The sequence below is a fragment of the Raphanus sativus genome, chromosome 9 (genome assembly GCF_000801105.2).
Source record: "Raphanus sativus cultivar WK10039 chromosome 9, ASM80110v3, whole genome shotgun sequence".
Classification (NCBI taxonomy): domain Eukaryota; kingdom Viridiplantae; phylum Streptophyta; class Magnoliopsida; order Brassicales; family Brassicaceae; genus Raphanus; species Raphanus sativus.
In genome coordinates, this window is record NC_079519.1 from 34,822,754 (window position 1) to 34,840,982 (window position 18,229).

The window sequence follows — 18,229 nt, forward strand, 5'->3', positions numbered from 1 at the left end:
TTTTTAGTAAAAAAAAAAAATTAGAATCTCTTAGAAAACTTACTCTATATAAATTCCCTTATTAATACTGAACCAAGTTTAAATCCCAAATTTTCACATGATCGCCATATACATAATTTCCACAATTTAAACAAACAAAGACAGGATTATAACATTTATGGTGATAATTTAAAAAAAACATACATATTCCATGAAAGATGAGTTTATTCATAAGGTTTCCTTACTCCACGACATCAAAACTGTTAATGAAAGAGAGATTTGCAAAATCGAAATCTAAAAAACTGCTATACCAAGCTAAAAAAAGAGAGTAAAAAACCTGTAGAAACCTTATTTCACTATAATAAAGACAACTAAATGAACTGAACATAAGATTAATATTTTGACTTTAAATATAAAATTAATATTTTTATATTAACTATTTATCATTTTGGGGTAATGAAATTTTTCTTTTTAAATGTAAAATAAAAATAAAAATTATTTATTTTATATGATCAAAATAAATCAAAAAATTATTTTTTGATAACAAAAAAATTGGTTTTATCCATTTAAACCAGATATGTTTGCAGTTCATGGTTTAATTTGGTTTAACTGCCGGTTTAGTCGGGATTGGATTTTGAAGTGGTGGATAAAAGAGAATTCCCGGATATCGAGAGAGATACGACATAGGAGGGCGAAATCGTCCTTTAGAAAGTTGGATATTTTTCTATAGAAATCAGTTTGTGGTTAACGGCTCTCCTCCGGTCCAAATTGTAAATGATTTTCACTTCTTTAATCATACTTCGATCAGCTCTAACTTGTGCAACTCTGCTTCTTCGATATCACAGAGCAATGGCACACGCCTCGGTGAGATTGAAGCTTGTCTGTAGCAACGATGGATTATCGTTCGGCGAGTATTCGAGAGACCAATTTCGTCAGGGTCTCTACACGACGACGGTTGGATCGCCGTTGATTCCCGTGCGCAGGAGCCGATTAAAGCTCCGCGAGTTTCGAGCGAGAGTTTCTTCGTCTTACTCGTTTTCTTCGAACAGAAAGAAAACTAGGGGGGATCTCGATGATAACGCCGAGAAGAATCGAGAAGACGACGCCGCAGATGATTGGAACTTGTACGGAGATGATGATAGTGAGTTTGAGACGGATGATTTATCTTGCTTCAGAGGCTTGGTTCTTGATATTTCATACAGGTCTCTCTCCTTTGGATTCTTCTCGATTTTAACCCCCCCTTTATTTTTTCTTTACTGATCTTCCAAAGAACATAAGGTTGTGTTAAAGAAACTTCGTATATAATAATAGAAAGGGAGGTTTTGTGATTTTGGCTAATATGATTAGTTTGATTGGCTGATACATTGAATAGTATTGTTCAATGGTTTGCGTTTGATGTACTAACTTATGGCAATTCATCGTTTGTGTTAACAATAATTATTCAGGTTTTGATTTGGCTAATTTGGTCATCCTTTTGCAATAACTGCTCTTATTGTGTGTCTTGGATTTGGTGGTAGTATAGGCCGGTGAATGTTGTTTGCTGGAAGCGCGCAATCTGTCTGGAATACATGGATAAGGTCAGGCACAAAGCTGTAAACTAAACCCATTTTGATATATGAATATTGTGTTGGAAACCTTCATTAAGATTTTTTTTTATATACTTTCCTTCTCTAGGCCGATGTTCTGGAGTATTATGATCAGACTGTTGATTCTCCTACTGGTTCATTCTACATACCTGCTGTATTAAGGGTAATATATATAACATGAATTTAGAGTTAACTAGTTTAGTCTCCTTTTTTTCTTTTGACCATTCTGAAGTTTACTTTTTTGTTTTTGTTTTGCTTCAGGTTCCACATCTGCTTCAGGTTGTTAAAAGAAGAAGAGTGAAAAATTCACTGAGTCGTAAAAACATTTTACTGCGAGACGACTACACTTGTCAGTAAGTAGTTTCCTGTTTTGAGCTGAAACAGAGAGTGTATTCTTTTATTGACACAACTTTTTGTTTATTTGGGATAATATTAGATATTGTTCTTCCCGTGAAAACTTGACCATTGATCATGTTATCCCCATTTCCCGAGGTGGTGAATGGACTTGGCAAAATCTGGTATGTGGTTGATATTTGAATTTGCCAGAAAATTATTGGAAGATGATATTAAAACGATATATATATTTAACATAGGTAGCTGCATGTTCAAGATGCAACTCAAAGAAAGGTCACAGGACAGTAGAGGAAGCACACATGAAGTTACTCAAGTCTCCAAAGGTAATTATTTCTCAGTGTGCAATGGCTTAACTTAAAAACCAGTTTGCTTCAAAATCTCGAAACAAAATATTTTTGTTTGTTAACCGCAGGAACCAAAAGAGTACGACATTGTTGCCATACCATTAACAAATGCAGCTATAAGGATGCTGAGATCGAGTAAGGGAATGCCAGAAGAATGGCGTGAGTATCTGGCAAAGCCCTCACACGAGCCTTAGCAGTTTCTCTCAGGAATCAATTGTGTAAAGCGGTCCAATCTCAGTAAATACAGAAAGCAGTGGGCTCGATTGCATTTGTAGATTCATCTAATGTAGCTTCAAAAGTTCAGGTGGTTGTGTCGGACTTGTGGTTGAGTATGCCTTCAGATGTATATGATACGTAAATAATGACATCATATTCAAGCACAAACTAATAGTTCATAATTCAACTATATATTCATCCACAAATTGAAAGATAATTTTATTTTATCCCATTTTAACAATTCTTAATGAGGTTTTCAGCATGTTATTCTGCATCTTCTTAATGCAATGATAGTTTTCATGTATATCAGGCCCGGCTCTAGGATAGTGCTGATGGAGCAAGAGCACTGGGTCTAACAATTTTTTTCAAAAAATTCAGAGAATTTTAGGGTCCTAATTTCAGAAACTAAATGTTTTAAAAGGGTCCAAATTTATAAAATTGATAAATTACTGATTTTTTTTCTTTTAGCACCGGGCCTTTAAAAGGTTTGAGCCGGGCCTGTGTATATGCAATGATGGATTACAAAAGAACACCAAACTTGGAATCAACACCACCTGATCTGTTAGTGTTAGAAGATTTGAGATTACTTTGTATTTTTGGGAAAAAAAACAAGAAGACTTAGAAAAAGAAAAGAATCTAAGGATAAATAGATTTTTGATACAAAAGAAAAAGAAGTTGAACAGTTAAACCCGTTTCAGGCTAAAGCCGGCCTGTTGAAGAATTAAATAAGCCCTAGCCGCAACCAACAAGCCCAAACCAAATCATAATAGTTAAACTAAATAAGCCCTCTGTCTGTTGAAGTCTCCCCCACGAACTTCTTCTTGCAAATCAGATTCAACTTAGTAGCTAAAAGTTAAAAAAAAAAAAAGTTCGTAGAATGAAATCATAGTTAAGTATCCTTAAGCCTCCTCCATAAGCTGATCGCGAGCAAGCAAGCATCACTCGGATCTCTCTCTCACTCTCAATCTCATCGCCATGGGAGTTCCAGCGTTTTACAGATGGCTCGCCGACCGATACCCCAAGTCAATCAGCGACGTCGTTGAGGAAGAACCGGGTCTCGGTGGCCTAGATATCACCAGACCTAACCCTAACGGATACGAATTTGATAATCTGTACCTCGACATGAACGGTATCATCCATCCTTGTTTCCATCCTGAAGGAAAGGTAAAAAAAAAGTCTTAGGGTTTTCAGCTTATCATAGATTTGTTGTATTGAGAAATGAAAAATCACAGTTATTTTATTTTTACTGTATTCAACCAAAAGTGAAGTATAATTGAATTGGATATATATTAGTTTGGTAATTAGATGCAGTGATGCTGTAGGCAAATATGAGTTATGCTGTTATTTCATTTACCATGAAGATTTTTCTAGTTAAATCACATTTTTTTTAACTAAATGCAGCCTGCACCTGCCACATATGATGATGTATTCAAATCAATGTTCGAGTACATTGACCATCTATTTACTTTAGTGCGTCCCAGGAAGCTTCTTTATTTGGCTATAGGTGAGACTTTGCTTTCCTTCTTCTCCTCTTTCTCTCTCTCTTTCACTGGTTCCTGATTTTAACTATGATGTGGCTGTAGATGGAGTTGCGCCAAGAGCAAAGATGAATCAGCAGCGTTCTCGACGATTCAGAGCTGCAAAGGACGCAGCAGAAGCTGTATCGTCTCTTTTGCTCTTTCTCTTTTTACATTTTTTTTTTACTCCTGGCTTTTGCGTGGGTTTGATGCTGTGTCTGGTGTTGATATAGGAAGCTGAGGAAGAGATGCTGAGACAAGATTTTGAGCTTGGGGGGCAAACCTTGTCTGCTAAAGCGAAAGCAGAGACCTCTGATTCAAATGTCATTACTCCTGGGACCCCGTTTATGGCTGTACTCTCGGTAGCTCTTCAGTATTACATACAGTCTAGGTTAAATCGTAGCCCTGGTTGGAGATTTGTTAAGGTCTGGTACCGTTCTTCTAACTTTGCCATTGAGCAATCGCACTTCTTTTTTCAAGTTAGTTTTGATGGATTGTTATTTGTAGGTAATTCTCTCTGATTCAAATGTTCCGGGGGAAGGAGAACACAAGATAATGTCATACATTCGTCTTCAACGTAATCTTCCTGGTTTCGATCCAAATACGCGGCATTGTCTGTACGGTCTGGTTAGTATCAACCCACAGCGTAGTTGTCTTTGTTTCCATTTTGTTTGGTAAGAGATTGGTGCTTCTTCCAACAACAAATTGCTTATTGCCAAGAGCTCTGTGTTATTGTGCAGGATGCAGATTTGATAATGCTGTCTTTAGCCACACATGAAGTTCACTTTTCAATCTTTAGAGAGGTAGCTGTTCTCCACCCCTTGTGCTCTGTATTTTTTTAATGATACTCTGTCAATTAAATGAGGGATCCTCTTTCTCACTCCAGGTTATCACTTACCCTGGCCAACAAGAGAAATGTTTTGTGTGTGGACAAACTGGTCATTTTGCTGCAGATTGCCCTGGAAAATCAGGTGGCGCAAACGCAGCAGCTGATATTCCAATCCACAAGAAAAAATATCAGGTTTAAGTAGTTTGCTTTGTTTTGCTCAAAATATCTTACTGCATTTAAACATCACGCCATTTTTTTTTAACTTTTGGAGTTTTCTAATATATGTGTGTTGTAATGTGTTTATAGTTCCTGAACATCTGGGTGCTACGAGAATATCTGCAATATGAATTGGCCATCCCCGATCCTCCTTTCACCATCAACTTCGAGAGAATTATAGATGACTTTGTATTCCTTTGCTTCTTTGTTGGCAATGATTTCCTGCCTCATATGCCTACATTAGAAATTCGAGAGGTATGCATGTTATGGAATCTTTTAATTCCTTGATGCATTGCCTGTTATACATCACATGATTGTTCTTCTGATTGTAATATTGGCCGGACGGAGGATCGTATCATGTTTCATGCATTTAAATGCGTCGAGGCATTTTACAAACTAGTCTTTAGCTTAATGTTTTTTGGTCTTTATGTTTCTTTGTTACTTCAGGGGGCTATAAACTTGCTTATGCATGTTTACAGAAATGAATTTACAGCTATGGGAGGCTATCTAACTGATTCTGGTGAGGTACGCTATTGGGTTTCTTTACCTTTCCCCACACATCATTCTCGCTTCTCGTTCTCCAATGCCGTATTTTGTATGAACTATAGAGAACGGTCGGTTATCTTTTGTGTAACTATTTTGAATTGCTTTGTCTGCCTAGATGATTACTAATGAAAACTCGAACTGCATCATTTCTATAAACTGTGTCCTTTTTATAATCCGTTATTGACAGTCTTCTCTTTTATAGGTTTTATTAGATAGGGTAGAGCATTTCATTCAAGCTGTCGCGGCAAATGAAGATAAAATATTTCAGAAAAGGACGCGGATAAAACAGGTATTCTTAACCAATTCCATATTTCCTGTTATGCAACCCGTTGAAAGGTTTAGAAAACTAGGGTGCTCATACCCTCTAGAAGGCCCTGATAACTGGTCACATGCCTAATCAATGTCGGAACCAATATGCCTTTGGCACGGACCGCCACGTTGCGCTGTTTCAACATTATACATTGTTACGCTGTTTCTGTGTGGTATCCTCTGTTGCGATTTGATTGGGTCTCTATAATATGGCTAATCCAATCCTCGTACGGGTAGTGGATAGAAGTCACCCCTATAAGCTAGCTTTTGAGTGAATGGTTCTCTCTATTAGCCAATAACTAGCTCCCTTTGTAATCAATGGGTTTGTATTGTCTTCTTCCGATATGTTCAGTTTGCATAAGTTCTGGCTAATGGTGTGCTAATGTCATTATCAGTCAATGGAAAACAATGAAGAAATGAAACAAAGATCAAGAAGAGGCCCATCTGAAATACCACCGGAACCGATAGAGGATAAGGTAAGATTGTTGGAGATATTTTTTTTCTCTCTATTTAGAGGTGGAATAATTTAGGAGGTACACCCCAAATTGCTCTTTCTTCTGTGTAGATTAAGCTGGGAGAGCCGGGTTACAAGGAGAGGTATTATGCTGAGAAATTTAGTACGACCAATCCAGAGGAAACTGAGCAAATCAAACAAGACTTGGTGAGTTTTATGTCAATCGATTCCTCTGTCACTCTTCTGATGTTCTGTTATTATATGTCTAAAATGGAATAAAGGTTTCGTCAGTCATTGCTAAGTGTGTTTTTGTACGCATTTAGAACTCTTGACATCCCATTAAGTCTCTCATCCTGACGAATTTTGACCCTCAAATTTAGCACTACACAGCTCTTTTATCTTTTAAAGAGGTTTATAGCGAGATTTGAACTGCTTTCTTGAAATGACTCATGTGAACGTTTTAGACGAACATGAAACTGTCATCAAGACTACTGACGTACTTTTCCCTTGTAGGTACTAAAATATGTTGAAGGTTTGTGCTGGGTTTGCCGGTACTACTACCAAGGTGTATGCTCTTGGCAATGGTCAGTCTAACTTTACAATAAGTGTAGATTGAGAATACCATGTTATTCCCATGAGAGCCATACATTCTAACAAATACTGCAATATCTATTTATTGTAGACTGATGGTGTCTTCTCAAGAAAGACCTTGATGTTAATACTAAGTTAGAAATTTCAATTCAAGTCTGACCCTTTCTTCTAATTGTTTCAGGTTTTACCCATACCACTATGCCCCATTTGCTTCAGATCTTAAGAATCTATCTGATTTGGAAATCACATTTTTCATTGGAGAGCCCTTTAAACCTTTTGATCAATTAATGGGAACCCTGCCGGCTGCAAGGTTCTTTCCTTTTTTTTTTGCGGAACCTTAACTGTTATTATTTTTGGCGCCGGCAGTGAATGTAAAATGTGTTTCTTGGTTTATGCAGCTCAAATGCTCTACCTGGAGAATACCGGAAGTTGATGACTGATCCCTCATCTCCGATCCTGAAATTTTACCCTTCTGGTACTTGTTGATACTGAATCTATTTCCATGGTTGTTGTGCAATATATTTTTGCTCAATAGTGGATACTCATTAGCGATCATTTTATTTACAGATTTTGAGATTGACATGAATGGAAAGCGCTTCTCTTGGCAGGTCCGTGGTTGTCTGTATTCTTTGGATTACAGTGATACTGTTATCATGATGAGGCTGTTTATTGTGTTCTTAGATTTTGATGCTGTGCGTTTCACACTTATTGTGATCCAGGGTATTGCGAAACTTCCTTTCATTGAGGAGAAGTTATTGTTAGCATCTACAAGGAAGCTTGAACAAACGCTAACGGTACGAACTGATTCTTCGCTCGAAATACATATATGCATATTCTACATACGCTCCAATGAAACTATAATTTTTATGAAAGACAAATTCTTGGACTTTCAGGATGGTTATTGTTAGCTATTGTAGTTTTACAGCTTAAGATTTCTCTAGCCATCAGTTTTAGTGTCAGTCTCTTGTGGTAACTAGAATTGAAAATGATTACTTATATTTAAGTATTCAATGTGGGAACCAATCTCGTAGGTGGAAGAACGGCAACGCAACAGCGTGATGCTTGATTTGTTATACGTACACCCCAATCATCCACTGGGCCAGCGGGTTATGCAGTACTACCAGTTCTACAACCAGTTGCCACCAAATGAATGTCTTCCATGGATGATAGACCCGAATGCTAGGTTAGCTTCGATTGGCTAATTTGATAACCGAGAAGCTATGTGTTCTTATCCTCGATTTGTCTTTTGTTTATTGCAGCCAAGGGATGAACGGTTTCCTGTGGTTTAGTGAAAGGAACGGTTTCCAAACTAGAGTTGTTTCTCCTGTCAATGGCTTGCCATGCATTGAGCAGAACCGAGCCTTGTATGTTTCTTGTACGTGGCAAGTTACGGTTAAGTACCAACTATGATTTACTCTTTTTTCTTTTTCTTATAAATCTTTTCAGAAATGTTACATACTTGAATCCTGCCAAACACTCTCATATCCCAGAACCACCAAGAGGAGCTATCATTCCGGACAAGGTACGTTGTACCTAAGGAGTATAGTCCATGAACAGTTTAGTTCATTACTGCATTTAAAAAAAATGGGAAATAATGATTAGTGTTTTGTTAGATTTGTTATCTCGAATGTCAATGTTATCTTAACAGTCTTTGTTTTTTCCGTCACTCTCACCAATCTATTTATCTTTCTACTGAATATTCATTGCGAAACAAGTGGATATATATTCATTGTAGAGTTAAAAATTGCAGATCTTGACGCCGTTAGATATAAAGCCATTTCCTGCTTTATGGCACGAAGACAATAGCAACCGACGCCGACAAGCTCGAGATAGGTAAGAGGAGTTTTAGTGACTGCTATTTTGAATCATAGTGTGAGCTATTATTAAAAAAAAAGACATATAAGAATATCTTATGGTGCAGACCACAAGTGGCTGGTGCTATAGCCGGAAATACACTGGGAGAAGCTGCTCATCGTCTGATCAAAAACACCCTTAATATGAAATCTTCCACTGGTTTTTCGGCTTCAGGATTAATTGACCCAAACTCATACAACCGAAATATACCTGGTAATTATCAGTACGGTGGACCAAGAGCAGCGGGTTCCTCTTCTTACAGGAAATCATATGGCGATGACTCGAGCTACTACTATCAAGGAAACTATAACAGTAGTTCTCAAGGAATGTACAGCAACGGTCCGAGATATCCTGGTCCATTAAATGGATCACCAGACTATAACCGGAACTACAACAAACAACAGAACCGTGGTGGAATCAGAGCTGGTTTATCAACAGAAGATAACAACGGCAGAAGCAAACAGCAATCGTATTCAAGCTATACAGAAGCTGCTAATGCGAATATCAACCCATTGCCATCACCGCCAACACAATGGACTGGTACAGCGACGCAAGGTGGGAATCTCGGCGGTGGATACTATAGGGAAGGAGTTGGGTATGGTGAGATGAATGGAAAGAAAGTGATTTATCAGCCTAAGACACAACCAAGTCATCGAGGCTCAAATGAATGAGATTAGATTTCTTCCGTCTGTCGATAATCAAGTTTCTTTCCTTTGCCGCAATCTTCTCCCATATTTCTTGTTGAAGGCAAGTGTATAATGTACGTTTTGACAGAGTTTTCTTATACTTTTTTAAATTAAGTGTTATTTCGACATTTTTCATATGGATTACAAAAAAAAATATGTTGTTATTTCTTGTGAAAAAGTCAATTGCCTAGAATTTAGGTTGATGGATGGCGAACTGAAAGTTTGCTCACTCTAATCACTCTTCACAACATGAAATCAATTATTCTCTGGCTTTTGGCATGTTTTGTTGGAAAGGCCTTATGTTTCTATCTCTTGATTCAAATATCTTTGACATGTACTCTCTCCCCGTACCTTTGATTGGATGGATTCTCAGAGACTAACGAGTAACGAAAACCATATTGAATCAAGTACAGCCATGGTGACCAATATACACATAACACAGCGCTTTTCAAGCAGAAGCAGCAGGTTTTCTATTCGTTCTTCAACTCACATGGATCAAAGGATGGGTCAAGTACGGTTTGAGAATGATTGCAGAGGACTTATTGATGTTATCAACAAGATAGTGGATGAGTAAACTGCCTCAGTGCTCATTGGACTTTGCGTTTAGTGAACAAAATAAGAGTATCTCCAAAAAACACTTTATAACTTTATTTGAAATTTTTTTTGTTCTTCAAAAAAATTTTCAAAACTTTAAATTTGAAGTTTTTATTAATGAAACTTCAAATTTAGAATTGTCACTGCTAAAAACTTCAAATTTGAAGTTTTACATTTTTATTTGCATTTTATTCCTTACAATTACATATTCCTTCTGTTCCTAAATATAGGATGTTTTAAAGAATTTTGATGTTCCAATATATAAGTTGTTTTTATTTTTCTAGGTAACTTTTACTTTATTAAAAACTGTGTAACCAATTATATTTAACAATCTATTTTATAACTGGTTGAGTACCATTAATTTTCATTAATCTGTAGTTTTAATTCTATTTTCTAGACAAAAAGTGATTTTGTCTTAATATGTGTGCTTTTACCTAAACATCTTATATTTAGGAACGTAGGGAATATTATATTTTATGATTCTTAGATATTTTGTTGTTTACCAATTTAATTTCAAAAAATCATATTTTATAATATTTCATATTTATTTTCATAAATATTAGTTTTACACATAAAATAATAATATCTTAATTTCTTGTTTAGATATACAGATCCGTAATTTTTATTGATAATTATTTTAAAATAATAATATTTATATATAAAACTAATTTTATTTATTTCATTTTTGTAATAGTATGTATATAGTATACACATAAATAATTAAAAACATTATATATGTTTTAAATTTTTAATTGTTGTTATTATTTTATATATAGACATATATATTAATATTATTTATATTTATTTCAAGAATCCTAATCTGAATCTGAATATCCGATAGATATTATAATTTTTAGAAAAATATATTTGATATTCAAATATCCGAAAACCCTGAATCAAGATAAAAATAGTAAAATCATAAACATACCGGATAAAGATTCGGATGCGGATACTTTAAAATTTTCTAGATACCCAATACGTTCCATCCCTAGATAAAACAGCAGAGGGACAAAATTACAGGTAAAAGTTTTTAGAAAAACCCGAAATGTGCTAAATGAGATACCTTTTAATATTCTCTTGAGCAAGAGAAAACATGCAAGCAATTTATAACGCTTTTGAATCTCTATGTATGTGTGCGGCGAACAACGATAAACAACCACAACCACCGACGAAACGAAGAAGAGGAAAGAAAAAGAAACTCGCAAACAAGGAAAGAACAAATCCTCAGATTCCGAAAAATCCGATCATGATCGAAACGGTGTTCACGAGCCAGACTCTCATGGGACTCATCTCCGACACGAAATCCTTCGAATCCATCACCGACGGCTACTTCAAGATCCTGGATCTAGACGGAGACGGAAGGCTATCGCCGTCGGAGCTCCGGAAAGGTCTGAACCGCGTGGTGGCGGTGGAATCGGAAGTGGCGTCGGGAGAGGAGACCGACAGCGTGTACGAGGCGATTCTCGAGAGGTTCGGGGAGAATCTGGTTCCGGGGACGTTCAGGGATTTGATTTCGGAGATACTGACGGCGATGGCGAGGGCGTTCGGGAACACGCCGGTGATAATGGTGGTGCATAGCGATGGGTTGATTATGAATGCTGTTCGTCACGAATCGGAAAATGCCATGTGAGAGGGTTTTTGATTTTATTAATTATTATAATAATCATGAACTTGAATTTGTTTATGCTTGATTTTCTTCTGGTTCAGTTTTTTTTTTTATAATTTAAATTCGATATTAATGTTTGTTTGATTATTACATTGTAATGTCCTCTCACATTATTACAATCTGGAGATGGAACGGGTTATTGTTCAAGTAGAATGTGTTGCTGGTTTTTTTATGTCTTCAAAACAATCATGGTATCTCTTTTTTTGTTTTATGTTGTATCCCCCCCCCATGTTATTGGATCCATCTCAAAAATATGAAACATTATTTTCTTAGTTAAGTCGTAAAACAGTTCACCAGTCGTGGTTAACCGTTCCTGTGATTAAAACATAAAAGACTTTTATGTAAAATATCTTTGAACTTGTTAAAGATGTCCAAATTCTCCGAAATATCTAGAGAGAGATTAAGGGGGATGTATTGAATTAAAGATTTTAGAAGATTTTGGGATTTTGTTAAAATCTCCTGTTATTGAATCAGTGATTTTAAAATTTATTTTCAACTCAAGTGTTATTCAATATGAGATTTGTGCAAAATCACTTAAAATCACTTGTAATCCCATGTTATTCAATTAATCATTTGTAAAAACTATATCAAATCACATGTTATTCAACTGTAAACAATATTTAGTAAAAAAGACTTTTGATGAAGATTTTAGAAGAGTTGACATTCATTTTTGGTTAGAAATCCTTCTTTTAAAATAACATCTCTATCGATGGTATTTGAAGAAACTTCAAAATAAATAAATCAATACATTCTGAAAATATGTATGAACACATAAAAGTCTGACTTTCATATGTGCTCTGATTTTGCCGTTCTTCCTCACCCAGCAACCACTCTTTCCTCCACATCACCTCCTCCTCTCTCCTCCTCACCTAGCCAGCACTCTCTTCTCCTCATCAACCCCACTTCTTCCTCTCCCCTCCACACCGAGCCACCACTCTCTATCCCTTCCGTTCAACGCGCTGCACCGACGAACCGTATCAGAAGATTTCAGCTTTTCTTATCACTACCTCGCTAATACTCAATCCCTCGTGCACCTCTATGAGGATAGTCGCCAGCCTGGTTCCATCCTCTCACGGACTCAATGTAGCCTCGCCGTCGATTGTGGGATATTCAGTTCAATAACAATGCTGCCATGTTCAGAATAAGCCCAGACTTTGATGGTTTCATCTAACAATGCGATCCACCTATATGAGATACTGATCCCAACATAGGAGAGGGAGGTGACCGTGTCGGTATGCTGTGACTTCACCGCCAACAAAAAAGTAGATAACTAGCACAAGTAGAAAGGGAGAGAAACTAAAATACTTACACTTGTACCAGCAAAAAGCATGTCATTGCCAACAGTCATAGCACAAACCTGACTGTTAAAAGCCTGCAGAATTGTATATAAACAAAATCTATGAGACTAGAGCCAAAACGAACACAACAAATCCCACCGATCAAAAAAGTATAGATGACTGTCATAACGTATATGATGCTACTTTTAATGGAAGTAATGGTGTTCTGTAGGTGTGAGTTTTAAGTTGTAGCTGTTCTGAAATTGTCTTATACTCTTCATGGTTTGATACGTGGTGAAAACATGGGGCTTGGTCAAGATTCTGATATTGGTGGCCACATACTTTTCTTCTCCAAGTATTTTTTATTCCAGTTTTAGTTGCTCAATTCACACTGTTCAATTTCGAATGGTTTCTTAGGTGAAGTGTATTGTGGAACTTGCACAGACATTGGGCTTAATGCCTAGAGTTTATCGTGTTAAATATTATCATTTCAATTAAATCACCTAAACAATTCTAAAAACTTTAGACACTATCTTACCAAATCACCTATTAACTTTATTTTTATTTTTAAACTTTTATTAAAATCACTCAAACAATTTTGAAACTCACCAAAATCCTACCAAAATTAAAACACTCCAAAATCTCTTCAAACACTTAGTTCAATACACCCTCCTAAGTGTAATACTAGGTTTTGAAGGCGGGTTTGATTACAGTTAGAGTTTTAACTTTCAACATAAACCAGTGAACTAATACCAGAACATGAAACATGAAATATGTCGATAAAAAAAAAAGTATCACATTTAAAAGAAGATGCACATACACAGAGAGAATCATTGGTATACAAAGCACATGAACAACAAATATGGGTACTGAACCAGGGTTGCTTAATATTCCAAGGCCCACCAATGAAAATTCCAGACCCAAGCCCACATCAAATACACGATAGTGAATAGAGCAAGAGACCAGTTAGGGTAATCGAGAGGTTGTCCGATGAAAACATAGAAAGCCGAAAGAAAAAAAAAAACATCCTTTGTACCCTTCAGCTCGATTTCTTTATGCTCGTTGCGAAGGTTGTGGTGTAGGAGGTCAGATCTACGGAGGCTACCGTTGCAATGAATCTGATTGTTACAATAGTGATTACCCCGGTGGTTGGTTCCATAAGGAGTGTGGCGAGTCACCACCGGAGATCGACCATCCTTCTCACCCTCAACATCCTCTAACTTTCACCCCGGAGATAAGTTTCGAATACTGTCCTTTGTCCTTTGTGCGGGGGTTTAACCATCAAGGGTTATTGCTGTGCGACATGCCATGTTTTCATAGATATGGATTGTGCACTAAGACCACCGCCACAGCATCCGACGTTCCATGAGCGTTCAGTCGAAAAGAAATCAAGTCATATTCTTGAGTACTTCACACCCCAATCACTTCCAGAAAACGCTGAGAAGACATGTATTCTGTGTGGAGAAGAATCACAACGTGTGCTTTGTCGTTGTTCCAAATGCAACTTCAGCATATGTATTTATTGTGAGAGGAATCCTCCACCACTCACTGTTGAACATACTAAGACCCACAAGCATAAGCTCTCCCTCTTGGCAAGACGAGTCTCGTTTACTTGTAATGTTTGTGGGATGGAAGGAGATCGAAGTCCTTATACATGTATTCAGTGCAGTTTCTTAGTTCATCAAGAGAATGCATCGACTTGCCTCGCGTCATTAACATCAACCGCCACGATCACCGCATCTCTCTCACTGATCATATAGGGGGCCGTGGGAATCTGAAGTGTGGAGTGTGTCACCAAAGTGTTAATCAGTACTGCGGTGGTTATACTTGCTCCTTTTGCCCTGATTTTGTTGTTCATTCATCATGCGCAACAAAACAAAAAAGTGTGGGATGGAATAGAACTCGAAGAAGTTATTCCACCGTTCGAGGTGGTGGGTGATAACTTGATAAAACATTTCAGCCATGAAAATCATATTCTTCGACTAGAGAGGGATGGTACAACTCTTGATGGCAAAACGAGATGTGAAGCATGCGTCTCTCCCGTCTATTCTGATCCGATATACAGCTGTGAGCAATGTGATTTCATCCTCCACCAGACATGCGCCAATCTTCCAATGAAAAAACGACTTCCGTTCAGCAACACACAGTTCAAACTACCAAGCTTTTCATTGTTTCGCTTGTTTTACAATGTTTAGCGGTTTCAGGTATGAGACAGAAAATAGAGTCACTATAGATGTACGTTGCGGTACGTTTTCAGAACTGGGATCATATGATTTCCATGACCACCCTTCTGTATATTATGGTAAGAAGACAAAGTCTCAGAGCGTTGTCACAACATCCGCTCTCTTGTGATGATGATTGTGACTTTGCGTTGGATTTCGGATGCTTTAATTTGCCAAGGGTGGTGAAGCATAAAGATGATGAGCCTCCTCTTTCCTTATGTTATGGCGAAGAAGATCCAAATGGTAAATACTGGTGTGATATTTGTGAGCGTGAAACAAATCCGAAAGATTGGTTCTACACTAGCTCTGATTCTGGGGCCACATTGCATGTCCAGTGTGTTCTTGGAGATTTCTCTTTTCTCATGCCAGGACGCATAATGCAGTACGTGCGGGGCCGCAAATTCGAAGTGGTTCGTAACCACCACTGTTCTCGACCATTCTGTGCCGGTTGTCAATCTCGATGTAAAGGCCCTTTCTTTCTGAAGATTTCTGATCCAAAAATCATATACATCTGTTCTGAAGGGTGCCTTTAGAGGTCAGATCTACGATTTGTTTATACTATGCTGTTTTGTTATTATACCAAACCGATCTAATTCCTGACATGATATTCATGTTGCAGAATTTAGTTGGAAAAGGTACCGGTTTTAGCGGTGGCAAGACCCTTCACGTGTGAAAGAGCAAAATCCACGTTATGAACACTTACGGCTTCTATTTCTCCATGTTATGGTATTCTCATTTTAATCTCATGTTATCTGCAAATTATAAATATGGTGATCTGCCTGTTCCTGATTTGTTGGACAGTGTAATGCGCGTTCTATCTCCATTAGATTAAAAGAGAACATATCTATCTTTTTGCGTCCATGTTTTTTATCTAATCGGTTGATGAATAAAGAGAACTCAGTTGGTTTGTCTATGAATTTATATATATATCCTTTGCCTCTCTTTTATACATAAACCCTCTTCTCTCTTTACCTTAAATCGGTTTAACCTAATAATCTGGGCGTGCCGCTAAGCCGAGTGGCAGACGGAGTACTTGTATTCAATGGAGAATTGCAATCCTTTTCCAACAATCCCAAAGAAAAATAAAAGCATTTTCGAGTATTTCCGGTGATAGTTAAAAAGTTTGTATGCATAGCATCATAAAGATCGTTAGAGCTCTTTCATACTTGCATTCAGGTGTTTCAGTCCAGATTTATCGAGATAAGATGTCTGATTTTTATTTTTTTAAGATCATTCTCAACTGAAAATCCTAATTTTAGGTTCTAGGTGCTACAAGATACTTAGAAGCAAAATATTTCAAGAAGTCATTTTACCTATGGAAACGACGTTTAGGTGGAGATGTTTTTATAGCCTTAAAAACAAGAAATTCAGAAAAACTTAACCAATGCAATAGAAAATGATAGATACATACACCCAAGAGAGGAACAACTTAAAGTTTAAGCCTAAACTTGCAATCACTGGCTTTGATATTAATTCTATTGTTTTTTGATAAACTATCAACAACAATCTTGCAGTTCCCCAATATTCGAACCTTCTTCATCTTCAATTTCCCCAGTTTGACGGAAACCGGAGCATCCACTTTGAGATCTAACGGGACACGTCCTGTCTGTTGCTGCTGCTGCAATGCCGACAGAACAGTGTTCCCGAACTGTACTCTTCCCGTTAGATCCACATCCAGTCTAGTTACGTTTCTATGCCCTTGGTAAAACTTGGGTATAGGGCCTTCACAGAGCTTCGTCTTGGTATACCACACTTGGAGACGCCCTCCTTTCTCGTAATAAATCCCAATTTTTTTGTTTGGATTACGAGCTGTGATCTCGACTTCGAACAAGGCGGAAAGAGAGAGGTCTAGGTTGATGCCAAGGTTGCTAACTCGTAAACTGTTGACCTCGTATTGTGGGAGTTTAGGATGGAAAACAAAATATATAACCGCAACTGCAACCGCTAATGCGATTAAGGCAATGATTAGAAGGCTTAAACCCCAACAGAAGATTCTGCAGCAAAGATTTCGCTTCTTATTATTACGCACCATCAAAGGAGGAGGTGGAAGTGGTCGTTGTATAGGAAGCTGCTGTTGTTGTGTCTTTTCGCGAGCTGGCCTTTGTGTTGGAAGATGTTGTGTCTTTGCGGGTGCTGGTGATGTTTTCTTGTTGTTGGCTTCCATTTGAAGAACTGGATGAACTCTCTGTTGAAGATCTCCCATTGCTCTACTACTTGGTTTATTTAGTAAATTATTGTGCACCAACAGTATGTATATTCTCTATTTTATATTCAGTTATTTGTGGGTTGTGAAGTTTGTTTTCGTGCATGATTTTACCAACATCTTACCTTCCTCACCTATACAACGTTGACTTAATTAGGAGGACTAGAGTAGAGGTTGTTCAACAATTAAGGTAATCTCCGAATATGTAATTCTATAGAAACAAAGTATTTGGTGTACTATATTGGTTTAGTTAAACAGTCCCCTTTCTTTACTTTTCCTCTAAATTATGTGTGTTTCTTTAATATATTCTTCTACTAGTTCGATATGATAAAAATATGATAGATATCAATTGATCTAGTAATATTTATAAAAATATGAAACTATAAAAAATAATTTATAGCTAATTAAAAATATTATTACTTCTACTTTCTTAAAGATCATTTTCAAATAAAAGTGTTGACTTTGAAATAGAAAACAATATTTTTATTTTGTTTCAAATGTAATTATTAATTGCTTTTATTTGTTTCATATTTTGTTTTAAAAACTAAAAAATTGTCTCTGTTATATAGTAATAAATACTATTCTTGTAAATATACCAGAAAAAAACTATTTTAGAATAATATATAGATGTTAGTTGAAAAAGTTTTTCTTAGTAGTTTAGAGCAAAATATAAAAGTGAGTTGGAAATACTATACCTTTCGGCAGTATATCCCAATATTTTTCAACTCTGATTTTTTTTCTTTAATCATCCCTAAATAATTAAGAAAAGATACAACTATTTAGCAA

The 18,229-nt window shown here is 36.7% G+C and overlaps 4 protein-coding genes and 1 pseudogene across 4 annotated transcripts; 4 read left to right on the forward strand and 1 right to left on the reverse strand.

The window, feature by feature from the left end:
* The first annotated feature begins 728 nt into the window (after positions 1-728).
* On the forward strand, positions 729-2,711 carry LOC108824376 (uncharacterized). Its single transcript, XM_018597793.2, has 7 exons — positions 729-1,181; positions 1,502-1,556; positions 1,654-1,728; positions 1,827-1,918; positions 2,002-2,083; positions 2,159-2,242; positions 2,332-2,711. The coding sequence occupies exons 1-7, from the start codon at positions 754-756 to the stop codon at positions 2,455-2,457; spliced, it is 942 nt and encodes a 313-aa protein (XP_018453295.1). The 5' UTR covers positions 729-753; the 3' UTR covers positions 2,458-2,711.
* Positions 2,712-3,288: 577 nt separating this feature from the next.
* On the forward strand, positions 3,289-9,645 carry LOC108827613 (5'-3' exoribonuclease 4). The gene is made up of 22 exons (XM_018601054.2): positions 3,289-3,643; positions 3,881-3,983; positions 4,063-4,139; positions 4,230-4,421; positions 4,504-4,623; positions 4,737-4,799; positions 4,883-5,017; positions 5,132-5,296; positions 5,489-5,566; positions 5,790-5,876; positions 6,292-6,372; positions 6,462-6,557; positions 6,864-6,934; positions 7,123-7,251; positions 7,340-7,416; positions 7,509-7,549; positions 7,661-7,735; positions 7,973-8,124; positions 8,201-8,305; positions 8,388-8,463; positions 8,692-8,774; positions 8,863-9,645. The coding sequence occupies exons 1-22, from the start codon at positions 3,455-3,457 to the stop codon at positions 9,464-9,466; spliced, it is 2,799 nt and encodes a 932-aa protein (XP_018456556.1). The 5' UTR covers positions 3,289-3,454; the 3' UTR covers positions 9,467-9,645.
* Positions 9,646-11,060: 1,415 nt separating this feature from the next.
* On the forward strand, positions 11,061-11,907 carry LOC108827614 (uncharacterized). The gene has a single exon (XM_018601055.2). The coding sequence runs from the start codon at positions 11,169-11,171 to the stop codon at positions 11,703-11,705; it is 537 nt and encodes a 178-aa protein (XP_018456557.1). The 5' UTR covers positions 11,061-11,168; the 3' UTR covers positions 11,706-11,907.
* Positions 11,908-13,969: 2,062 nt separating this feature from the next.
* On the forward strand, positions 13,970-16,157 carry LOC108827615 (uncharacterized; annotated as a pseudogene).
* A 449-nt stretch (positions 16,158-16,606) lies between these two features.
* Positions 16,607-17,528, reverse strand: LOC108826026 (NDR1/HIN1-like protein 6). Its single transcript, XM_018599396.2, has one exon. The coding sequence runs from the start codon at positions 17,441-17,443 to the stop codon at positions 16,670-16,672; it is 774 nt and encodes a 257-aa protein (XP_018454898.1). The 5' UTR covers positions 17,444-17,528; the 3' UTR covers positions 16,607-16,669.
* Between the last annotated feature and the right edge of the window lie 701 nt (positions 17,529-18,229).

Excerpts from the sequence above, each read along its gene's own strand:
- LOC108824376 (XM_018597793.2), top strand. The coding sequence starts at position 754 with ATGATTTTCACTTCTTTAATCATACTTCGATCAGCTCTAACTTGTGCA. Across the intron at positions 1,729-1,826 it reads ACATACCTGCTGTATTAAGG|GTTCCACATCTGCTTCAGGT; the intron begins GTAATATATATA and ends GTTTTGCTTCAG. Across the intron at positions 2,084-2,158 it reads AATGGACTTGGCAAAATCTG|GTAGCTGCATGTTCAAGATG; the intron begins GTATGTGGTTGA and ends TATTTAACATAG.
- LOC108827613 (XM_018601054.2), top strand. The coding sequence starts at position 3,455 with ATGGGAGTTCCAGCGTTTTACAGATGGCTCGCCGACCGATACCCCAAG. Across the intron at positions 5,297-5,488 it reads CTACATTAGAAATTCGAGAG|GGGGCTATAAACTTGCTTAT; the intron begins GTATGCATGTTA and ends TTGTTACTTCAG. Across the intron at positions 6,935-7,122 it reads GGTGTATGCTCTTGGCAATG|GTTTTACCCATACCACTATG; the intron begins GTCAGTCTAACT and ends TAATTGTTTCAG.
- LOC108827614 (XM_018601055.2), top strand. The coding sequence starts at position 11,169 with ATGCAAGCAATTTATAACGCTTTTGAATCTCTATGTATGTGTGCGGCG.
- LOC108826026 (XM_018599396.2), bottom strand. The coding sequence starts at position 17,443 with ATGGGAGATCTTCAACAGAGAGTTCATCCAGTTCTTCAAATGGAAGCC.